General features: G+C 43.9%; 1 protein-coding gene across 1 annotated transcript in view; it reads right to left on the minus strand.

The window, feature by feature from the left end:
• Positions 1–24,404, minus strand: part of si:dkeyp-14d3.1 (transmembrane protein 132C) — a 1,037,882-nt gene that overhangs the window by 63,727 nt on the left and 949,751 nt on the right. The window contains exon 6 of the mRNA XM_068055068.1: positions 2,760–2,965. Within this exon, the coding sequence (XP_067911169.1) occupies positions 2,760–2,965 (206 nt within the window). The remainder of the gene's footprint in view (positions 1–2,759; positions 2,966–24,404) is intronic.

Raw genomic sequence — 24,404 nt, forward strand, 5'->3', positions numbered from 1 at the left:
GAGAGTGAATACAGAGAGGAAAAAACTTCAGAAAGAACAGCAACAGATGAGACGCAAATTCCCCAAGCAAGAGTTGTCAAACTACCAAGACGATATATGAGCTCTTGAGCCTCTATACTTGTAAAGTTCATAATCTCCGCCCATGTGTAAATAATTTTGATGTTATCTAATTTTGTGTGTTTCTTATTTCTAGGATACGAAACCTATCTTTGGAAAGAAACGGGATGTTGTGTGATTGCATCTAAGAGTGATGTCCCTTTAAGATCTTAGTATGCTAATGAGCTACATGCCAGTACATAGTCATGTGACTCGGTGCCAGCAGCACTCTGCTGCTGTAACACCAAAAGCAAGTCCTGTAAATGGTTAGCTCTGCACTGTATATACTAGTTAGCTGTTTAATAAACCTGTTTGAGATCTTCAACAACCTAGAATCCACACATCTCATTTATATTGCATCAGACAACATGAAAAGCTTCTCATTACAGTCAGTAGGCCTAACCACCTGATTTTCCCCTGTTTTCTAACACTCTCCCCATCTAATTTGGGATGAAACTGTAGAGGAAGTTGGCCCTTCTCAGTCTCAAGCCTGCTTCCCTGAGCAGCCAGATACATGTCAGACTCAAATGTTCCTTCAATCCCTCTGCTCTCTCATTGGGCTTTCTTTCTTTAATGGACGATAGACCCCCGAGTGGAAAGTTGTCTGCTTGGACTCAAGTGCAAAGCTAGTATCCCATCACAATGTAGCAATGCGTATTAGAACACCAACACACTGCTCATAATTACTTATTTTTCTTAAAAGTATATATATATAAAACACTCTTTTTAAAACAAAAAGGTTTGTATCATGTGCATTTCAGATGGTACAACATTTAAAAAAGGGTTGTGCTTGCAATGTAATGTGAATTTCAATATATCCATATGTGTAAAAGTCTTATATCCAGCATATAGGGGATACATCTGACCTGGTGCAAACTTCCCTCATCAATTTGAAACATTAAAAGGACAGGCTATTTTAAACACAGCTCCACCTCAGCAATGAATACATTGTGCAATAAGCAATATAACGTTTTTGTCAGTATAGAACAGCATATCATTTGGTTTACCATCCGTGACAAACCCACAACATAAAATCTATATGTAATAATTATTTTTAAAGAATCTCATGTTTATAAATCCTTGAAACTATAAAAAAAAGAGCTTGCATTCATGTGATCTCTTTCACGTCCTCAGGACACATCCAAAGGACTTCAAAGCCAATATGTGTTGAAGTACAGCTACCTTTAAGTAGACAAACATGGCAGGCAGCAAGGTCCCACAAACAGTAAATGACTGAACGATCAGATAATCTGTTTTTGGTAGTGTTAGCTCACTGGAATCTTTTATGTTCACTTGATCAGGCAGAACTTCAGTTGAACCTTCTTGTCTGACAATGCAGCACTCTCTCAGTACTGCGCTGCAGTGTCAGCCTAGATCATGTGCCCAGATCCATAATGGAAGTTGGGCCGACAACCTTCTAACTTAAAGATGGGAGTACTATCAAGTGAGCTAAACGGATGGTGACAAGCTAAATGGTCTTTCCAGTCACTATACAGTCTCTATACAGATACAACACATGGAAACATCAATCTCTGACGGATATGCTTCTCAGGAATAGAGGCACCAGCTGTAGTTATAAGGGAGCCTTGCAGCCACAGTTCCCCTTGCCTGCTCACATTACAAACAATGGCCTTACTAGAGCAGCAGAAGCACAGTTCTGCATTAGAAATATTTTGATTGAAAGGAATGGAGAATATTTAAAACAAAACAAGACTTAAATTTGACAGATAATTCGCAGCCGAGGTACATTGCTAGTCATGACTAACACATCTTGCCTTTGGCATGTTGCTAGTCATCTGGCAGAGAAGATTGTGCTGAATGGAATGATCTGGAATTTCTTGTACTTTGGCAATATATTTGGATAATTTAGTTAAACTTTCAAAATCAATGCAGTGATAACAATATCAAAATATTGCCACATGATCAACTGTTACACAAACATCACATCATCTTGGATTTTAATTATTTCAGATATTTCTACCATCCCCCATTCTTGAAGACTCAAATTTTAACCATTTCTGGATTTTAGCTCTCCAATATAAAGTGGATTCAGATTTTGATAGTAATTGCTTTCAACTTTGCTCTCATTGTTTATATAATTTGAACCCAGTGATCATTTTACAACCATTTACAACCATTTATTCACTCATTAACAATACCCATTATTCTACATACAATGGTGAGTAATAAAGTCAATTAAAGGGGCACAAGTATTTGGCAAACTTTAATGTTTTGTTTAAGAAAAAACAAGGGTCAAAACAGCTGTACAATAATTTTGTTACGACTATAGCACATGTCAGTAAGTGAGGGATGCAATGATCTAATTCAATCCAATTTATACCAGTAATCATATGTTTGAAGCAAAAATTAAAGTCTTTTCTATGTGATGATGTCTCTATAACGCAATCATGTCAGATATGTGGGAATTCTCTGGATGAACCAGGAGTTTCTGTGGTGGTACATTCCATGTAATTCCATGTATGTAATACTATGAAACAGTTTCAGAATCAAACACAACAAGCTGCTGAGGAGGATGCTGTCAGAGTAGCTAATTACTTATTGGCCACGTACAATATGAGCTCTCTTAAAATCTGTATTTGGGATCAAAAATGGAAAGAATAACAATCCAATCATTTAGATGTACATGTTCTAATCACTCATACCTTTTGTCTGAGATGATAGGGACGCGCCATCCTTTGATTTGACTGAGTTCAGTGTCAGAGACCTCAATCTGAAGGGGAAGACGAGGCACCCAAACAGTGATTTCCAGCGGTGCACTCAAATGCTCATATGTAAAATTGACAATGGCATTCACTTTTCCCCTCATCTCCTTTCCGTTTACTAAGACATAGTCACATCTGTCAGAAACCTGTGACAAAGGGGAAAAACCTAATCAGTATAGCAGCATAGGCAGGTTGAGAGATCCTATGCCCAAAATTGAGGATATTAATAATCTATTAAAGCCTCAATGCTCCTTAATAAATTACTTTTATCAACACACTTAGGACACAGGAAGAGTGAAATTGCTGTGCCAATCTTTAAGTAAAAAAAACTGATTTTGAGAAAGTCAATGTCTAGTTAAGTTCTAACTTAATATTTGCCATAATGCAGGCAGCCCAAGAGGTAATTATAAATAAGAAAACAAGAAGATACTGTCAAGATTTTTGATATATTAGGTTACTTATGCACAACTGGAACCTTGATCTCAGCAAAATATATATATCTCAGTCTTTTTTATCATTATTTAAATACAAAATAAATTTAGAACTAAAATAGTGATACACCTCAACAATTGATGGCATCATAATAAGAGTGAGGGGGTGGGAGGTTGACAATGATTGTACAGTTACTTACACCTTTCTTAAATGCTGGGCCATTTTATAAAGAAAATTAGCATCATAATCTTATTCAATGATGTTTGTTGGAATAATATCTGGATTAATGTAATCCAGCCCGACCTTCAAGCACATAAATATGGCATCAGTGTGCGCTTAAACCAGCTGCTCCACAGGGCACTGTCGAACATCTCCCATCTCAGCTGAAATTGTCATTGCCCTGCATGATATAGCATTCTACTAACAAAACACTGAGCAACTGAAAAGTCAACACACATACATCGCAAGAAACAAAATAAAACATGATCAACTAGCAAAACATCAGCTTTAAAACTCAGCCAAATGTTTTCAGAGAATGTAAAAATATCACAGAAATATTTCCTGCTACTCAATTGCAAAAAACCCCCCCGTTTCTCGCCATATCAAAATACAGCTAATAGCAGAAAAAAACAGTCTCAAGAAAGGTTCCATCACTGCATGATACACAGCACCACTGAGGTCCCTAGAACTAACAAGCACACAGGGTAGAGAGAAACCTGGAAAGAAGGAAAAGAGGAGACACAAATGGAATGAAATCACCTGTGATATTAGTAACTCATTAACACATTCATATGAAATTCCTTTATCTCTACTTTAAGAATTGGGTGTTAACCCAAATTAATAATGTACAGTGCAATTTCAAACCCAAAGAATTGAAGGAGACAAACAAAGTAAAGGAAACAGAATGAAGTAAGGGTAGAGTCAGCACATTGTTGTTCATTCACAACATGGAGTCGGTGGAATCCTATAATTGCACATTTAGTAAAAATACCCAGTCTTAACTAAGCTATCGAGACAAGGCGAAGAACAGGGTGGACTTTCAGACCAGTAGTCTCACTGCAGCCCACTCATTGACCTTCTAGCAAACATAATGGAACATGTCACCAAAGTGGATATATTCAGAACACTTAAATTGATTAGAGTTTGTATATCTGTTCCAGTATATAAGTTTCTCACAAGCACTACATGGTTACATAGCAGACTAGCAACATTGTCTATCTATTGCAGGTATCTACACTTACCGAAAAGTTGACCTAGAAATTGGTCCAGTTCCAGTATCCCCACTGGTCGATTTTTGTCTTGTTCCCACCAGCGCATTGCCTCTTTGGGCACAGCTGGGATCCCTAGAATGTGCTAATGTCATAAGATTTTATGTGGATCGTGGTTGCTAGGGGTTCACACCTGAAGTCAGCAGCGCACCAAGTTCAAGGCCGCAGTATAGTCATTACATACTTATATAATCATTAAATTGCTTTTAAATAGGTATTACAGGCCTGTTCTATAGTCCATCCTTGTTTTCTAAAATGATGGTCAACTAGTACTGAATTACAATTTGAAGAGCTTAAGCAATTACAGTCATTAAGAATTCTATAAACAGTTTACCCAGTGCCGTTACACAATATTGTGCTTTAGACAATATTTCATTGTTGTTCTTAGTCAGCCTTCTAAAATACCTGACTGGTATCTCCCCTGAGGATTAGTGAGAGAGTACACACCGACATATCAGAATCTGGGACTGTCAATAGTATTTTGAGATACAACTTCATACCTGAATAAGCACCAAGTTAGGAGCCCAGTTAAAAACTCTAACAGACATAGGGTTATGTAAAGATTTAGATCAAATACACTTCAGCTGACAGTGCATGGATTGGACTATATGTTCTTTGACTTCAATATAATCTGAATTTGGTCTGTGGAATCATGTGTTCTTACTTTTTTACTAGCTGCTTACACCTTATGCATCAACTAACACGTGAAAGATAGACTGGAAGAAGAATTAATTTGACAATGACAAGAGTTTTCCTGTAGAATATTTTAGTGGGAAAGACAAATCTAGCATGCATGATCATTTTGACGATATAAATAAGAAATCAGGAGCACATGATCATTTTTGACCTATGTGTTCTTGTATGATGTATTCTAGACCTGCGATATGCCGAAGATGTCTCAGAGGTCTTAATCTAATTTGCTGCTCCATATACCTCTGGGCTTCCATTCATACCTGTTTGGTTTTGAAATATTGGTTTATCTGGTATTAAGTACTGTTATTTCTGATTAGCTTACTCACCATTAAAGGGCCTGTGAATGTGAGTACCAGGTAGGACTATCTCAACTACGATGGAGCAGGTGAAAGTGCCCTCTTAAACTATTGGCCTCATAGTCTTGTTTTTCCTTTTCCTGCAGAGACATGGTTGTCCTCCTTTTGCCAATAGCTCATAATAACATGTGGAGAATCGTAAAACCAAAGACTTTTTCATCGTTACAATGCCCCTTTACTAACTATTGCTGCATTTATATTTGTTACGGTTATCTGTGATAGAGCTATCAAAGTTTACAGCAGAGAATTAAGTCATTCAACTCATCATGTTTGTGTGACTCATTGATAGAGCAATCCAAAACTAATCTCACAATCCTACAATCTCCCGAGAGCCTGTTATCTCCCTCTGTTAGAAATACTTGTCCGATTTTTCCCTAAAAGATACAATGGTCTCTGCCTCAACCACTGTCTGTGCCATAGAACTATGTGCTCCAACAACTGCCCATATAAAGAAATTTCTCTTAATTGTTCAGTTTTCCTTACTTGCAGTTACATTGAAAAGTGCGCATTTTACTTCAAGTCAGGCCTTGCAATAGTGGGCTCAACAAATAAGATGATTTCAAAGTATCACCACTGCAGTGACGTAAGTGAATAGCACAGAAGCAATTACTTTGACTCCTTCCCTGATCAGCTATTCTCATTCAGGGTCTGTGAGTTGCAGAGGTACTAAATAGATTAGTTATAATTGGTTTCTGTTCTCGACAGTAAAAAAGGGAAACCAAATAGACAAGGCTTTCTGGAAATGTAAATTGCCTTCTTTTTAGTGAACCAGGTTACGAGCAAATACTTTGTGAAATGTTTCAGATTTCTGCCACCTCCATTCTTTCATGCCCCCCCTCCCCCCCCCCCACCGCCCACCGCCGACCACCCCCCCACCAATATGTTCAAAAGGAGTAAGCAGCTGGAATGGCCTTCCCAAGAGACAGCTCCTACTTTGCAAAATAGTGGAAGGGAAGAGGAGTAGAGGAGACAAGAGGCTGTGAGAGTAAGGTGCCATAGGAAAAGGTAGGGACAGTGAAGTCACTGACACAACATCACTCAGAGGTGAAACTATATCTGGTGGGGATATGAACTTCAGAAGGTAATTTTGAATAATTCAGACTTTGACAATATTAACAATGGTCTTTTAACACTAGTGTTGAATGCTGCTCAACCTGACACCATTACAAAGGTGTCCAAATCAATCTTTATCACGGGATATAGCAATGGAGCCTTTTCAGTTGCATGCAGAAATGAGAAGCTAAATTAGAAATATATTTTCCCAGGACTGGAAACATGAGCAAGTCTGGTTGGTAGAGAGATATTATTGTTGAGGGAAGTGCTTGAATCTTCGGAGCTCATCATCTTAAAATTAGATTTACACTATTTAGGAGTGAAATCAAGAAGCATTTCTTCAATAAAAGGTAGTGAAAATCTGGAATCCTGTCCCAAAAAGGCTGTGGATATTAGGCCAATTGGAATTTTCAAGACTGAGATCGATTGATTTTTGTTAGATTATGTCAACAAGGGATACAGATTAAAGACAGGTAAATGGAATTGAGGTACAGACAAACTATGATCTAATTGATAGGCAAAACTGGCTCGAGGTGTTGAGTGGCCCACTCCTATGTCCCTATGAAAGTGGCTTTGACAGTGATTGTCAAAGAAGAGAAGGCATTTGAGTTGGCAAGGTGTGGCCATAAATATGGGTAGCAGAGTTTATATAGAGGAATAGGTTTAGGGACGATGGGAGTGCACTGAATTCACAGGAGAAAATGAAGGGGAAGCAGAGGCTGAGATTAGAATCACAGAGGATTTGGGCTCATTAAATTCAGAGGGTGAGGGAGGAAAGGAGGGAGGATTTGCTGGAGAGAAACTCAGGGTAGGGTTTCAGTGGTCATAGATAATGAGGATTTGAAGGAGAGGTATAAAGGTGGAGTGGGAGGGGGTACAGGCTGAGGTGCTTGAAGGAGGAAATGATGTCGAAGGAGTAGGGAGAAAGACCAACGTATGACTTTATGGCAGGAATCTTATGACCCCCGCAATGAGCGGGCTGGTGGAGGTGGTGGGGGGGGGGGGGCGGTAAAATTGAGTGAGAGGTGGGGGGGGGGGTGCTGTTCCCGACCCCCTCCCACTCCTGCTGTAAGTTTACACCCACCCATCCCAGGCCAATCAAGTCACTTAAGTGCCCAATTAACTGCCACTTAATGGCCGCCTTCCGCCGCCGTGGATATTTTACCCTTGGCAGCTAGATGGCAAAGGCCCCAACAACCCCACCTAGTAATACCAGGTGATCTTCTTGCAGGCTGGATGGGTGCCCTCCGGATCGGGCACCGTGTGCCCCACAGAGGGCCGCCCCCCAAGCCCCAATGCACAACACTCTCCCCGCCCTCCCCTTGCCTCGCTGGAGCCCGGCTGATTGTCCAAGGCAAGACCCTAAAAAACTTAGCTGAGGTCCAGCGCCGTCCTTCCTGTTGCCTCCGATGGCTGGGTGTAGTCCCAGCAGCGGCCCCTCTCCCAGCAGTGCTGCTGGGACTAAGAGCTGCTGATTGGCCCGCTGATTGGCCGGCAGCTCCATTAGACAGGACTTCCTGCCTCAAGGAGGTGGAAGTCCTACCCAAGGCCAGTTAAGGGCCTGGAGAGTGAAAAATCCCGCCTGGCTCCCCAGGCCCAGTGGAGCTGGCTCGCCACCGACTTTTCATCCGGTGGACGGGGCCACCCGCCCAATGTAAAATTCTGGCCTATGACTTAAGGGACATGGTATCCCCACCCATGAGCCAATTTTCAGTAAAAACCTGGATGCCAATACAATCAGTCAATACAAAGGCTTGGTGGCAGAACATTATGTCCAGCTTTGGCCATCTTAATTAGGAATGACAAAGCTATGGAGAGGGTACAGAAGAGATCCATTATGATGATACCAAGAAAGAAAGGTTTTATGTATCAGGAGAGACTTGAGCCTCTGGAGCTCTTTTCATTAGAACAAAGAAGGCTAAATGGGATTTGACAGAGGTGCTCAAAATCATGATAGTTCGCAAATACTTTGGGTAAAAGGGATAGTAGAGAGCTGTGATGGGCCAAACAGAACCTGGCAGACAAAGAACAGTGCAAAACCCAAAGAGAATTAAAAAGTAATTCTCAGCTATAATGTTGCCCTGCTTGCTTGGCTCTGAAATATTTCGATACAACAATTGTTTACTGATCTTTACATTTTTTTCTCAGCAGCAAAGACTGCAATCTGGGGCCTGAATAGAACAAATTCTCCATTGCCAAAAGTTCTTCATTCTACATCTGGATAAATGATCTTTTTGGAAATATATGTGGCTTGTTCACTGCATTAAGGAATCATGATTGGTTTCTTTCATTATGGTCACAATGCATTGTCAGGGTTATTCACACAATTGTATTAGTAGATAATGAATTACATTGAAAATGGAATTTAAACCTATATTTCTACAAAAAATAAAAATATGGCTCTGAGAGGATCTGATCAACACATCACATTTTTATATTAAAGGAATGGACTTATCATCATAGATACAAGCTTTTCCAACAATGTCCCGTCTTCAGAAAAATGCAAGATCAACTGAAATGCCTCAGGGGCCAATAGGGCAAGGTGTGTTGTGGGGTTTCTTGATTATTCATGGAATTTCAGTTATGTAGTCCAGCCATATTACAAACAGCTGCAAATGCACAAAAAAATTGCAACAAAAGAAAATTTAATACAGAAAGTCCGTAACAATCAAAAATGCAGAACTTCCACAGAATGTTTCCAAAGTACAATAATTCACTGTGAATGGGAATGCAATCCAAAAAAAATCCTTAGATCAGTGTTTTGTGAAAATTATCTGGCATACAATGAGTTTCTTGGGCTTCAATACATTTCTACTAAAAGCTAACACTCTCTGCACTTAGTTAAATGCAAGTCATTAAAAGCTGTGTGCTGGAATTTCGTACTGAGGCCGGAAATGGAGGTCGGGATTGTTTCCGGGTCCTGAACCCACCCTTGGGAGGAAAACAGAATTGAGTCACGATTTTCACGGGGCGACCCTATAATTCATGTGTAGACACGTTTGGTGGCCAATTACCAGCCGCTGCGGTGGGAACAGAGGCGGGTCGACCAAAGTGCGGGCCCGATATAAACTCACCACGACAGCCATTACTGTGGCTGCACATTTCCTGCTGCAAGAGGAGAGAGACGGCTGTCATTGAGCTTGGAGCTGCATCTCTGTATTTCATGATGGCTCAGGAAACCCGAGGCCTGGAAACCTGGCCCTCATTTTTCTGACAACGATCTAGAAGTGATGTTGGAGGCCGTGAGGGCCTCTTCCTGGAGGGTGGCAGGAGGAGGCCACCCATATAGACAAAGCAGACCTGGGTTGAAATAGCAGCCACTGACAGCAACAGAAGTGTCATTGGACGCTCCTGGATTCAGTGTGGGAAGAGGTTCAATGACAAGGTGAGTGCAACCTCCAATTCTCAGGGCAGGCTGCTGGGTAATCACCCTCCAGCAGACCCTGAGGAGCCTCAGGGCGCATGCTGCTCCTGAGCAGAGAAGGAGTGTGTGCCCAGGGCACTTACTCACCACTGAGAATGACTCAGAGCCATAGTGCTGCTGACGATCTGTAACGACTGAAACATGCGAATAGGGGCACATGACATTGGCTGCGGAGGACAGCAGTGCCATATCTCACTCTCTTTTGTCCTTGCAATAGAAATGGACACATATGCCCTGGAGATCAGGGCCCGAACAGGCGGAGGGGTGTCATACTTCCAAATGATTTCACCAATGAATGATCAAGCAATGAAAATAGCCAGGATGAGGAGGAAGTCGGCCCGGACAAAATAGGAACTCATGGTGGAGATGGTGATTACAGAGGGCAATACGCTCATTAGTGAGTGCAGTGCACGTCAGCCCATCCGGTACCATGCCCAACAGAGGCTGCTACTCTCCTAGGCTCGCTCTCATGATCACTTCGAGTCTCCCACAGGTGCAGAATTCCACCCCATGACAACTTTTCCCTCTCCCTCTCAGGCCCAGAAGACCAGCACGGAACTGAAGAAGCACCACCACACCTTACAAGTGCACCATCCACCAGCGCAGGTACTCTCAGCTCGGTGGGTCCTCGCGTATGCGTTTAGATAGGGTGGCACTGGGGTGAGGAGCATGGCACAAGTGTGCTGGAGGAGTGATAGAGGCAGAGGCAGCTGTGGGCAGTTCCCATTGGAGCCCTGCTCAGGTGGGCACAGATGCAGGGCCTCAGGAGTCACTGGAAAGGAGGCTGTACCTAGAACAGCAGCAGCAGATGTGAGCCCACACTCCAAAGTTCCCTGACACTGTGCAGGGTCTTAGGCAGAGGATGGAGGAGTCCTTCCAGGTCATGTGTGCCACAATGGCTCAGGGCTATGAGTGCTTGAGCTCTTCCATTGAGAGAGAGGCCAACCTCATGGAGAGCCATATGCAGCTTCACTTGGAGTGTGTGCAGGAAATGTGCACTGACATCCACAGGATGCATGCCAAACTGTGTAGACTGTGTAGTTAGTGGTGCTGGTGGTGCAAAGATGTTTGGAGTTAATGCCAGTTGTGCCCCAGTTGGTGCCCTTTTCTAGCCATTCAGAGCACCCGCCAAGAGCTGAGGATGTCATGGAGGAGGATGAGGGTACCACCCCTCACAGGGATCCATCACCATCATTGGCCACACTGGTAGCCTCTGTGTATTGGGGCCCAGCGATGGCCCACACTCACCGGCACTTGTGCAGCACTAAGGGCACCTGTTTGTCAATGGCCAAGACCCTTCTGTGTTGTGTGCCCGGAGTAATTTCCTAGGACAGCCATGACTGGCTCCCCACTCTGTACCCACTTCCTTTCACCTGGTTTGCCCCAGACAGCGCATATAACCCATGTGCCCCTGTGAATATCTGAACACCACCACCCCCCCACCCATTAATAAGCACCTCAACTGCCTTAACTGGGGATCGGTCAAGATCCCAATGCTGCCCTCCCCCCCCCCCACCCTGGTGAACATGGCTGGCAAAGGGAATGGCGTTGGGAAACGAGCACTCTGGTCAGCGCTGGTATTTTCCAGCCCAGCCCAGCCCATCTCCCTTCCCACCCCCGGCGGGGGCTGAAAAATCAGCCCTGTATTTCTGCATTTTGCCAGATTATCAGTCAAAATAATTCAAATAATAAAATATTGGTCAAATTAATTGGAACAAAAACTACCAAAATATGTTTTCATTACAAATCTTTTGCACTGAGGGTTATTACAGTGGAAGACTTCAATTTATTATCCTCACAGATAGCCATATTAATCCTAACATGTCTTGTCAAGAGACGATTTAAGCATGAATTGAAGATTAAAGTGACAAATCCTCATCTTGGCAACATTAAAAACATCACAGAGGAAGTAGAAGGTGATTGTACAGCTCAGTTCCACCAAACCTCTTTTCAACTCTCCCTGCAGATACATATGGGTTTAAGTCGCATAGATTTATTAGAACTTCCTGAGAAACTCATGTTCTACTAAATTAAACATGTGCGTGCAAGGAAATGTTTTGATGAAAAGGGGACAAGGTCATGTGACTGTTGAATTTAAAATTTTAATCATTAAATAGCACTGTTATTAAACTTAAGTCCACATTGATGACTAAGCTTAAGTAGCAGCTTTAAACTTCCAAGTAAATTGTGATCTTTATTGTGTAATCCAAATGGTTAGTCTTTGTCATAATTAAACTTATGGAAATGAAATGGTTTTTGTGCTAAGTATTAAGCCTGCTGGCTATTTCATGTCCCATGACACCTGAAGACTTTTTGGTGTTGAATTTCCAAGGATGTTGCCAGAGATCTTTCACAGAAGTCACCGAGGGCAACGGGGAGAACCCCTCCTATGCAAATCAATAACATATGTTGTTAACCGTGTGATAAGGGGGCCATCAGGCATTGCTTTTGAAAGCACGTAAAGGAGCAGTTGAAATAACTGATCTTTTAACAAAATGATCTTCTCAATCTGTTCTAGTAATCTGCCAGCTGTTCTACTATCAGATTAAGCCATTCCAGAGCACCTGCAGTGTAGTAATGGGAAAAGGTCAACCCTTCTCAAACATGTCTTTGCAGTGTTTGAAATTTCATTTGCCTGAGAAAAGTGTATTTAGCCAGAAGAGCATAATATTAAAAGGAGTAACTTTTCTGATGGTCCCACATCGACTACTAAGACAAGAAACAGAGTGCAACTGGGTAGTATCTTGTTAAGAGCAAAGTTACATTTTCTTCATTGAGAGAGTGATCATAACATGGAATCCACAAGTGCAGATGGGCAGCCACTGTCAAACTGCCCATTATATCTGTCTGACTGAGGGAAAGGCAGCCATTTTGGAAATATTGGAGGGATATTTTAAGATGATGAGGCAGACAGTCTTTTTCTTCCCCTGTCTCCCTCCCTCTCCTCCCCCCAGCCACCACCATATCATGGCAACCTTTCTGAGATACCTGTACTGTGCTCTATAGCATTAATACAAGCTTGACTTCATCAGACAGTACCTTGAAGCAGGAATTGTTTTGACTTGATACTTCCCGTTTAGGTTCTAATTTTTTTCCATTGGGAATTGATGAGGAACAGTCGGTGAGCTGCTGAGAAGTGGTTGCATTGTTTGTTTGTTTTGAATTCAATTTAAATTGAGAGCAAGTAAACACCCTTATTTGATTTCAGAATATTAAGAAGATCTCACCTTTAAGAGTTAGACTTGCAGTGAAAAGGTTATTGATAATATTTACATGAAGACCTTGGTATAAATGAATAACAAAATGAGTGATTTTTCTTCAATGAACCATTAGTTTCATGGCCTTGTTATGTGGCCATGCCACATCTATTCCAGACTATAATTCTCCCCACCCAGTAAATCATTTTGAATGTTCTTCAGATCAGTGCACAGACCTCTCTTGAATACATACAAGATTACATATATCAAACAGAAATTATTGATTCACACTGTCGCTAATGTAAAATAGTATTGTAAAAATCTCATATTATCAGAGTATTTTAGTACTTGGTACAGAACAAATTTTCATGAGCCTGGACCTATCTAGTGAACAGGCTATTTGACCGTGTTGTTTATCACAATGCAACCTGATTTACTCTTCATCCAACCTCATTTGTGCACTTTCAGGGCTGAATGTAGTTAACCCGTCGCGGGCTCGGGCAGGGGACCCAGAAGTGGGCACTGTCGCCACTCGTCACGCGTGTAGTTGGCCGACCGCAATTATGTGGTAGGCAGCCAGCCAATTATAATGGAGGCGCGGGCCCCGGCCAATTACATGATAAGGTCGGGCTCTGAGGCACTGATTACGGTGTCAGATGACTCCAGAGCAGGTACTGGCGCCATACTTAAAGCCCTGCTTGCATTGCTGCCTTTGAGTGATTTACTCTTTGCTAATCACTGTTGAGCACAGTGTGGTAGTGACTCATGAACCAATCTCCACCTCTGCCCGGAAAAGGACACCGCACTGGGTGGCCCCACAGTTTAGCGATGCCTCCATGGACATCCTCCTCTAGGCTCCAAGGGAAAGGCGGGAGGTTCTGTTCTCCAGCAATTGCAAGAAGAGGTCCTCCCGCCTGACCAAGGAAGCCTGGATGGAGATCGCAGAGGAGGTCAGCAGCAATGGAGGTCACCCCACCCCACCCCACCCATCCCCTCCCCCGCCCCGGGAACCTGAGAGCAGTGCAGGAAGAGAGTCAATGACCTCCTTTGTTCCGCCAAGGTGAGCGCTTCATACCTCTCTCCTCTTTGGGGCTTGCATGTGGCTACTGGAGGCAGTGTGACATGGCAAAGGGGGATTAGGCATCACCACATCCTGCCAGATGCATGTCTGCATCTCAGCCACAGGTCACCTTCTTTCACAGTTCACCCCATTACGTCCCTTGAGAGCGGACATGGGGTGGAGCCATGTAGGAAATCCTAGCAGGGGACGAGAAGCTGCCACTAGCATAACTGTTCTCTCGCTCTTCCTGCAAGGTCTTACGACCTCCCTCTTTCTACTGGCAGGAAAAGCGGGTCCATAATAACAGTGGGACCTCAAGGACTGGTGTAAGATTTCCAGATATACAACCTCTCTCGACAGCTGAGGAGGAGGCACTGTAGCTAGCAGGGGCCCAGGGCAGCCACTCAGCAGCGAATGGTGAGACTGGGGTCTCCGTGCAATAGAGTGAGGACTGTCTTTATTTGACATCCAACACATTTCTGGAGTTCGACATCATGCATGGCTGGCAGGACAAGATCTACAATGCCTAACCCACACATGTTTGTGTTCTCTCATGCAGGTTGGCATTTGCAGGAGGCTCCAACAGAAGGGGAACTGTAGGCAAACTCTGAGGAGGAGTAGTCAAGGGATCCAGCATTACATGACTCTCCTGCACCTTCCACCAGCGCAGATACATTCAGCTCGGTGGCTTTACGTTCGGTCTTAGAATGAGGGTCACAAGCTGGTGAGAGCACTGTACACACGCCCGAGCAGCTGACTGAGGCTGTGACAGCCGAGGCTACTAATAGTCGGAGGGCTGTGGGTGGCCAGGCCCATGCTGAGCTCCAGGCTGATGACGAGCCTCTGTTGTCGACAGCACAGGGCATGCTGGAGTTGCAGAGAGAGTTAAGGCAACATCTGACGGAGATGTCAGAGGCCATGCAAGGGAAAGAAATCACGGGTGGGAGTGGTCTATAGGCCCCCGAAGAGTAGCCTCTCTGTAGGACAAGATGTAAATCAGGAAATAATGGAGGCGTGTAAGAAGGGCACTGCAATTATCATGGGTGATTTTAATCTGCATATAGACTGGACAAATCAAGTTGGCAAGAGTAGCATGGAAGACAAATTTGTAGAGTGCCTCAGGGATTGTTACTTAGAGCAATATGTTGCAGAACCTACCCGGGAACAGGCCATTTTAGATTTGGTATTGTGTAATGAGGTAGGATTAATAAGAGATCTCATAGTTAAGGATCCTTCAGGGGGAAGCGATCATAACATGGTAGAATTTCAAATTCAGTTTGAGGGTGAGCAGCTCGGGTCTCACACCAGTGTCTTCAACTTACACAAGGGCAATTAGAGGTATGAAGAAAGAGTTGTCTAAAGCGGGCTGGAAAAATAGACTACAGGGAAAGTCAGTAGATGAGCAGTGGCAGACTTTTAAGGAGATATTTCATAACACTCAGCAAACATTTATTCCAGTCAGAAGGAAGGACTCGAAGAGAACGATGAACCACCCGTGGATAACAAAGGAAGTTAAGGAGAGTATCAAATCAAAAGCAAAGGCGTACAATGTGGCAAAAACGAGTGGTAAGCCAGAGGATTGGGAAGTTTTTAGAAACCAGCAGCGGATGACGAAAAAACTAATAAAGAGGGAGAAAATTGATTATGAGAGTAAATTGGCAAGAAATATAAAAACAAACAGTAAGAGCTTCTATGGGTATATTAAAAGGAAGAGAGTAGCTAAAGTAAGTGTGGGACCCTTAGAGGATGAGAATGGGGAATTAACAACAGGGAACAGGGAAATGGCAGATAATTTAAACCAATATTTTGCATCAGTCTTCACAGTGGACGACATCATAAACATCCCAACAATAATAGATGAGCAAGGTGTTAATGGGAAGGAGGAACTTGTAACAATCACTATCATAAGGGAAAAGGTGCTGGACAAACTGATGGGACTAAAGGCAGACAAGTCGCCAGGACCTGATGGCCTGCACCCAAGGGTTTTAAAAGAAGTGGCTGCAGTGATCGTGGAGGCATTGGTCATAATATACCAAAACTCACTGGATTCTGATAGGGTACCAGTGGATTGGAAAACCGCTAATGTGACACCCCTATTCAAGAAAGGAGGGAGGCAGAAAGCAGGAAACTGTAGACCAGTAAGCTTAACATTAGTCATTGGGAAAATGCTTGAGTCCATTATTAAGGAAGAAATAGCAGGACATTTAGAAAAACATAATGCAATCAAACAGAATCAACATGGTTTTATGAAAGGGAAATCATGTTTGACAAATTTGTTAGAGTTCTTTGAGGATATAACAAGCAGAGTGGATAAAGGTGAACCAGTAGATGTGTATTTGGATTTTCAGAAGGCGTTTGATAAGGTACCACATAAAAGGTTATTGCACAAAATAGGAGCTTAGAGTATTGGGGGAATGTGTTGGCATGGATTGAGGACTGGCTAACACACAGAAGGCAGAGAGTCGGGATCAATGGGTCTTTTTCAGGTTGGAAAGCCGTAACTAGTGGAGTGCCACAAGGATCAGTCCTAGGGCCTCAACTATTTACTATCTATATTAATGATTTGGAGGAAGGGACAGAGTGTAGTGTATCCAAATTTGCTGACGATGCAAAAATAGGTGGGACGGATGAGGACACAAAAAATCTTCAAAGGGATAGAGATGTTAAGTGAGTGGGCAAAAACTTGGCAGATGGTGTTCAATGTGGGAAAGCGTGAGATCATCCACTTTGGTCGGAAAAATAAAAAGGCAGATTACTATTTAGATGGAGAAAGACTACAAAATACTGCACTACAGAGGGATCTGGGTGTTCTTGTACATGAAACACAAAAGGTTAACATGCAGGTGCAGCAAGTAATTAGGAAGGCAAATGGAATTTTGGCCTTTATTGCTAGTGGGTTAGAGTTTAAAAATAGGGACGTCCTGTTACAGCTGTACAGGGTGTTGGTGAGGCCACACCTGGAGTACTGCATACAGTTTTGGTCCCTGTATTTAAAGAAGGATATACTAGCATTGGAGGCTTTTCAGAAAAGGTTCACTAGGCTGATTCCTGGGATGAAGGGGTTGTCTCATCAAGAATGGTTAAACAGGTTAGGCCTTTACTCATTGGAGTTTAGAAGAATGAGAGGTGATCTTATAGAAACATATAAGGTTTTAAGAGGGCTCGACAGGGTAGATGTTGAGAAGATGTTTCCACTAGTCGTGGAATCTCAAACTAGGGGACATAGTTACAGAATAAGGGGGCACACATTTAAAACTGAGATGCAAAGGAATTTCTTCTCTCAGAGGGTGGTTAATCTCTGGAATTCTCTGCCTCAGAGAGTTGTGGAGGCTATGTCATTAAATGTATTTAAGGAGGTGGTAGATAGATTTTTGAAATCTTGGGGAGTCGAGGCTTAGGCAGAGCAGGCCCGAAAGAGGAGTTGAGGCCTGGGACAGATCAGCCACGATCCTATTGAATGGTGGGGCAGGCTTGAGGGGCTGAATGGCCTACTTTTGCTCCTATTTCTTATGTTCTTATGAGCAGATGATGGAGGAGTCAGTCCATGCCATGAGTGCTGCCATGACTGAGGCATGTGAGCTCATGGCTTCCTCCATCGAGAGGTTGGTGACCCTCATGGAGAGCCAGATTCCACAAATGCGAACAGACCTGCAAACCATCACCTTGGCCATGAGCTCAATGCAGCAGTGGCAAGGTGAGAGAAGGATGGGGTGCCTGGACTCTTCTCCAGGTCATTGTTCTTTGGTGAGCAGGGAGGTTCAAGTGAACCTTGAATGGGAGGAGGAGAGGCTGACCTCCACAGCTGGGGGCTCCCCTCAGGGCGTTCTGAGTGTGGATAGAGGCTCCTGAGCCCCTCCGCCAGTGAGCTCAGTTCCAACAGCCGCGATGCCTGGGGACAGTCCTGCACCTGTCTAGGAAACCCTCAGGCAACTGGGGCCTTCTAGGCCTCAGGCAGCCAGAGGACGGCTGCTGAAGTCATCACAGGCCAATCGGCAGCCTGAACAGCAGTTTGCCTCCAGCCCAGCTGCTAGCGCAGGGATCACACCACAAAGAAGCACTCAAAAACATATAAAGAAAATCACCTAGAGACACCTTGATTTTCACGGGTGTCTGACATTTGCCATTTGTTCTGCGTTATAAAGTTTTCTCACTTTTTAAGTTAACATTCATTGTGGAAAATGCTTATTCTTTCATGCCTTAATTGTGCGATGCTGTCTGCACCCTTCTCCCTTATTGGTCTGCCAATGTAGGCACAGCCCTCCTTTGGTAAGCATCTCAGATGTGCTACAGCACGTGTTTAAGTTGGGCACTGGGCACAGAACCCAAATTGAAAGGCGGAGACAGACTGAATGCATTGAAGTGAATCTTTATTGAATTCACTCAGAGAGGCTATCATGGTGGCTGGAAGCAGGTAAGTATGAGATTATCTCTTGCCTCCCTGGCTCGCCTCTCAATGTGCCTGGCCTCTGGTGCAAGGGGTTCAAGAGCAGGGCTGCCTGCTCATTAGCAACCTCTGCAACTTCCTCGTCAGATGAGATTGGCGATCAATCATGTCCTCTTCATGTAAGGCCTCCCCCCTCTGCAGTGCTAGATTGTGCAGAGCACAGCAGACCACCATGATACATGAGACCCTCACTGCAGCATACTGCAGGGCTCCACCGGAACAATCCAGGCACCGGAATCTCATCTTCAGCTGCCCAATGGCCTGCTTGATGGTTGCTCGGGTAGAGCCATGGCAGGTGTTGTAACTCTCCTCTGCTGCACTACGAATGTTCCTCACAGGCGTCAGTAGCCATGTCTTCAATGGGTAGCCCTTGTCCCCGAGAATCCATCGCTGAAGGTGAACGGGGGGGGAAAGCTGTGGCACCTGGGACTGTCGAAGTATGTAGGTGTCGTAGCTGCTTCCTGAGAAGTGGGCACATACCTGCAGGAAACATTTTTGGTGGTCGCAGAATAGTTGAACATTGGAGTGAAAGTCCTTCCTGTTGATGAAGGCTGCTGGCTGGTCTGTTGCATGCCACATGCATGCAATCCATCACACCTTGCACCTGGCGGAATCCAGTGATGGGCCTGAATCTCTCCACTTGACTGTCAGGGTCGGTTGGTCATGCACCTAGTCACTGGCTCTCTTGAACAGACATTGGTCACCTCCTTGATGCAGCAGGGGCTGCTGCCTGGGACATCCCACACATGTCCCCGGTGGATCCCTGAAAAGATCCAGACTTGTAAATGTTTAGTGCCACTGTGATCTTCAGGGCCACTGGCATAGGGTGACCCCCAAATCCCATAGGTCGCAACTTGTCCTGCAGCATGCAGCATAAGTCGGTGACGGCCTCCCTGGAGAGCTGCAGTCTTCCCTGACACTACCGCTCTGACATTTGGAAGTAGCCGAGTCAAGCCCGTTACACTCTCTGGTGCCGGTGGGCTCTTCTTGGCATGGCCGGCTTCTGTTGCTCTTGTGGTGGAGCTTCATGGGCAGGCGCGCCTGCTTCTTGGCTCTCCCTCTGTCGGAGGCACTACATCACACCACACAGGTCCACAAAGATAGGGTGTATCAGACACATGCCCGGTGATCAGCAGGCCTCCAGAGCGTTGTTCTTGCACAGACAAAGTTTTCTTGACACCTTTGTTACTCCTCTCGGCTTATGCGCTGATGGGCCTCAGTGCCCACCCATGCTGAGAGTCAATCCTCTCACCCAATAGTATGACCACCCGTACAGACCACCCGAGACTATGCCCAGCCAGTACTGCCACCCGAGGCCAGGCCCACCATTGCAGAGTGCACATCACTCAAGGCCAACAATGTCCTCCCCCGCTTCCCCTATCCAATGCTGACCAGGGCTGCTTCCTGTCGCGGCACTGAGGCCTCGCCTTGGTGCTGCCATCTTTCAACGGCCGGAAATCTGAAGGCATGTGAGGGCCGCCGTGGTCCACTAATTCCAAGCCCCCCAATGAATTGCTTTCAATTGCATGCAAATGTATTTTAACTATCTGTTAAGCAATTTAAATTGCATTCCCATTGCGTCGGGGCAGTGACACCGCCTTGGTGCTTTCCCGCTGCTGACTAAATCCAGAACCGACATCACGACGTCAGATTTCTGGGCGGACCCGTCCAATGCTATTCTCTAGCCCCCCATGCCTCCATTCCCGCTCCAAGCAGACTCCCTCAGTAGGTATTGCTGGATGCCAAACAAGTGTAGAAAGCAGAAATGAAATTGTTTTCCCCTCACTAGGCTGAGGAACATTGAGGCCAAATTTAGTGGTCCACCACCTCAATGGATGGTAGTACCCTAGGAAGTACAGAAGGTCAGAGGGACCTTGGTGTACTTGTCCATAGATCACTGAAGGCAGCAGCACAGGTAGATAAGGTGGTTAGGATGGCAGATGGGATACTTGCCTTTATTAATCGAGGCATAGAATATAAGGGCAGGGAGGTTATGATGGAGCTGTATAAAACTCTAGTTAGGCCACAGCTGGAGTACTGTGTACAGTTCTGGGCACCACACTATAGGAAGGATGTGGTTGCACTGGAGAGGGTGCAGAGGAGATTCACCAGAATGTTGCCTGGGCTGGAGCATTTCAGCTATGAAGAGAGACTGGATAGGCTAGAGTTGTTTTCTTTAAAGCAGAGAAATCTGAGGGGGGGGGGGGGGGGGGTGCCTGATTAAAGTATACAAAATTATGAGAGACATAGATAGGAAGAAACTTTTCCCTTAGCAGAGGTGTCAATAACCAGGGGCATAGATTTAAGGTAAGGGGCAGGAGGTTTAGAGGGAATTTGAGGAAAAATGTTTTCACCCAGAGGGTAGTTGGAATCTGGAACACACTGCCTGAAGGGGTGGTAGAGATAGGAACCCTCACAACATTTAAGAAGTATTCAGATGAGCACTTGAAATGCCATAGCATAGAAGGCTACGGGCTAAGTGATGGAAAATGGGATTAGAATAGATAGGTGCGTGATGGCCAGCACAGACACGATGGGCTGAAGGGCCTGTTTCCGTGCTATATAACTCTATGACTCCACAATGAGCTCAAACCGGCTAACTTAATACTGACAGTGAATCAAACTTGGGACTTTTTTGGTCAGTAACGATTCCATACCAAACCCGGATGTCCATTTACCCACCAGAAGACAAGTCTACACACAAAGAACTATAAGGGCCCATGAGGTTGTGGGGGTAATATAATAGCATGGATAGAGGATTGGTTACAGGACAGAAAGCTGAGTAGGAACTAACAGATTATTTTCAGGTTGTTAGGCTGTTACTCGTGGAGTGCTGCAAGGATCAGTGCAATGTATCCAAATTTGCTGACAATACAAAGTTAGGTGGGGATGTAAGCTGAGAAGAGGACACAGTCTTCAAAGGGATATAGGTAGGTTAAGCGAGGACACAACACAACAATCTGACAAGCAGCAAACATAATGGACATAAAATTCTACTCTGGACGAAGTGCAAAACTTTTAATTGAAGTCAATAGAAAGGACAATTGGACAGGTTTTATAATGGGCAGCCAATCCGATACCATCCATTTTGTTGTGAAGCTAAAGTTGGATTTTCCTCACAATCTATCTGTGAGCTGAATCACACTGGCATATCCCAGTACATACAGGGAAATGGGGATACAAGAACATAAGAAATAAGAATAGGAGTGGGCCATTTGGCCCATCAAGCCTGCTCTGCCATTCGATATGATCATGGCTGATCTTTGACCTCAACTCCACTGTCCTGTCTGATCCTCATATCCCTGTATTCCATTAGTGTCCAAAAATCTTTCAATCTCAGCCTTGAATATATTCAATGACTGAGTATTCACTGCCCTCTAGGGTAGAGAATTCCAAAGATTCACAAACCCGAGTGAAGAAATGTTTTCTCATCTCAGTCCTAAATGGCTGACCCATCATCCTGAGATTTTGCCCATAGTTGTGCACTCTTCAGCCAGGCTAAACAGCCTCCCAGCATATACCCTTTCAAGCCCTCTCAACATTTTATATATTTCACTGAGATCACCTCTCTTTCTTCTAACCTCCAGACAGCATAGATCTATTCTACTCAGTCTTTCCTCAGAGGACAGACATCCCAGGAATCAATCTAGTGAACTTTTTTTGCACCCCTTCTAAGGCAAGTATAACCTTCCTTAGGTCCGGAGACCAAAACTCTACACAATACTCCAGGTGTGATCTCACCAAAGCTCTGTACAATTGCAACATGACTTCCATACTTTTGTATGCCAACCCCTTTGAAAAAACTGGCCACAAAACCATTTGGCTTCCTAATTACTTGCTGTACCTTCATGCTAACTTGCTGTGTACAAGAACAATGAAATCCCTCTGAACACCAACATTTAGTAATCTCTCACCATTTAAAAAATATTCTGCTTTTCTATTCTTACCAAAGTGAATAACCACACATTTCCCCACCTGCCACCTTCTTGCCCACTCACTTAACCAATCTATATCCCTTTGAAGACTGTTTGTGTCCTCTTCCCAGCTTACATCCCCACCTAACTTTGTATCATCAGCAAACTTGGATACATTGCACTGATCCTTGCAGCACTCCACTAGTAACAGCCTAACAACCTGAAAATAATCTGTTACTCAGCTACTCAGCTTTCTGTCCTTTAACAAATCCTCTATCCATGCTGTTATATTACCCCCACAACCTCATGAGCCCTTATCTTGTTCAACAAACTTTCGTGTGGCACCTTATCAAATGCCTTTTGAAAATCCAAATATACTATATCCACTAGTTCCCCTTTATCTACCCTGCTAGTTACATCCTCAAAAAAATCGAATAGATTTGTCAAACACTATTTCCCTTTCTTAAAACTACATTGACTCTGCCTAATCACAATATGAATTTCTATGCACCCGGTTACCACTTCCTTAAGAATTGATTCCAGCATTTTCCCAATTACTGATGTCAGGCTAACTGGCCTGTAGTTCCCAGTTTTCTTTCTCCCTCCTTTCTTAAATAGTGGTGTTGCATTTGCTACCTTCCAATCCACTGGGAATGTTCTAGAATCTAAGAAATTTTGAATGATCACAACTGGAGCATCCACTGTCTCTGCAGCCACCTCTTTTCGAACCATAGGATGTAGGTCATCAGATCCAAGGGATCTGTCAGCTTTTAGTCCCACTAATTTCTCCAGTACTTTACTAATATTAATTACTGTAATTAGAGCTTAGGTTTCCGAAAAACAATGGTATGGTTTTTGTGACTTCTACTTTGAAGATAGACACAACATATTTGTTTAATATATCTGCCATTTCATTATTCCCCATTACAACTTCTCCTGTCTCAGCCTCTAAGGGACGCATGTTTTCTTGCGTTATTCTCTTCCATCTTGAATACTTGTAAAAGCTCTTCCAATCTGTTTTTATATTTCTTGCAAGTTTACTTTCATTCTATTTTCACCCTCTTTACCAATATTTTGGTTGTTCTTTGCTGGTTTCTAAAACGCTCCCAATCCTCAGGTTTACTACCCTTCTTGGGAATATTATAAGCCTCATCTTTTAACCTGATACTATCCTTAACCTTTTTAATCAGCCATGGATGGATTACTATTCCCAAGGAGTTTTTATTTCTCAATGTGATGTATATCATTGAGAATTATGAAATATTTCTTTAACTGCTCACTATCATACCTTTTAATCTAAATTCCCAATATACCTTATTGAACTTGTCCCCATACTTATGAAATTGACTTAGCAATAACCTGCTCAGTGATACCCAGTTTGGGTTCCACCAGGGCCACTCAGCACCTGACCTCATTACAGCCTTGGTTCAAACATGGACAAAAGAGCTGAACTCAAGAGGTGAGGTGAGAGTGACTGCCCTTGACATCAAGGCAGCATTTGACCGAGTATGGCATCAAGGAGCTCTAGCAAAAATAAGGTCAATGGGAATCAGGGGGAAAACTCTCTGCTGGTTAGAGTCATGCCGAGTGCAAAGGAAGAAGGCTGTGGTTGTTGGAGGTCAATCATCTGAGTTCCAGGACATCACTGCAGGAGTTCCTCAGGGTAGTGTCTTAGGCCCAACCATCTTCAGCTGCTTCATCAATGACCTTCCTTCAATCATAAGGTCAGAAGTGGGGATGTTCG

This window comes from Heterodontus francisci, chromosome 23 (genome assembly GCF_036365525.1).
Source record: "Heterodontus francisci isolate sHetFra1 chromosome 23, sHetFra1.hap1, whole genome shotgun sequence".
Classification (NCBI taxonomy): domain Eukaryota; kingdom Metazoa; phylum Chordata; class Chondrichthyes; order Heterodontiformes; family Heterodontidae; genus Heterodontus; species Heterodontus francisci.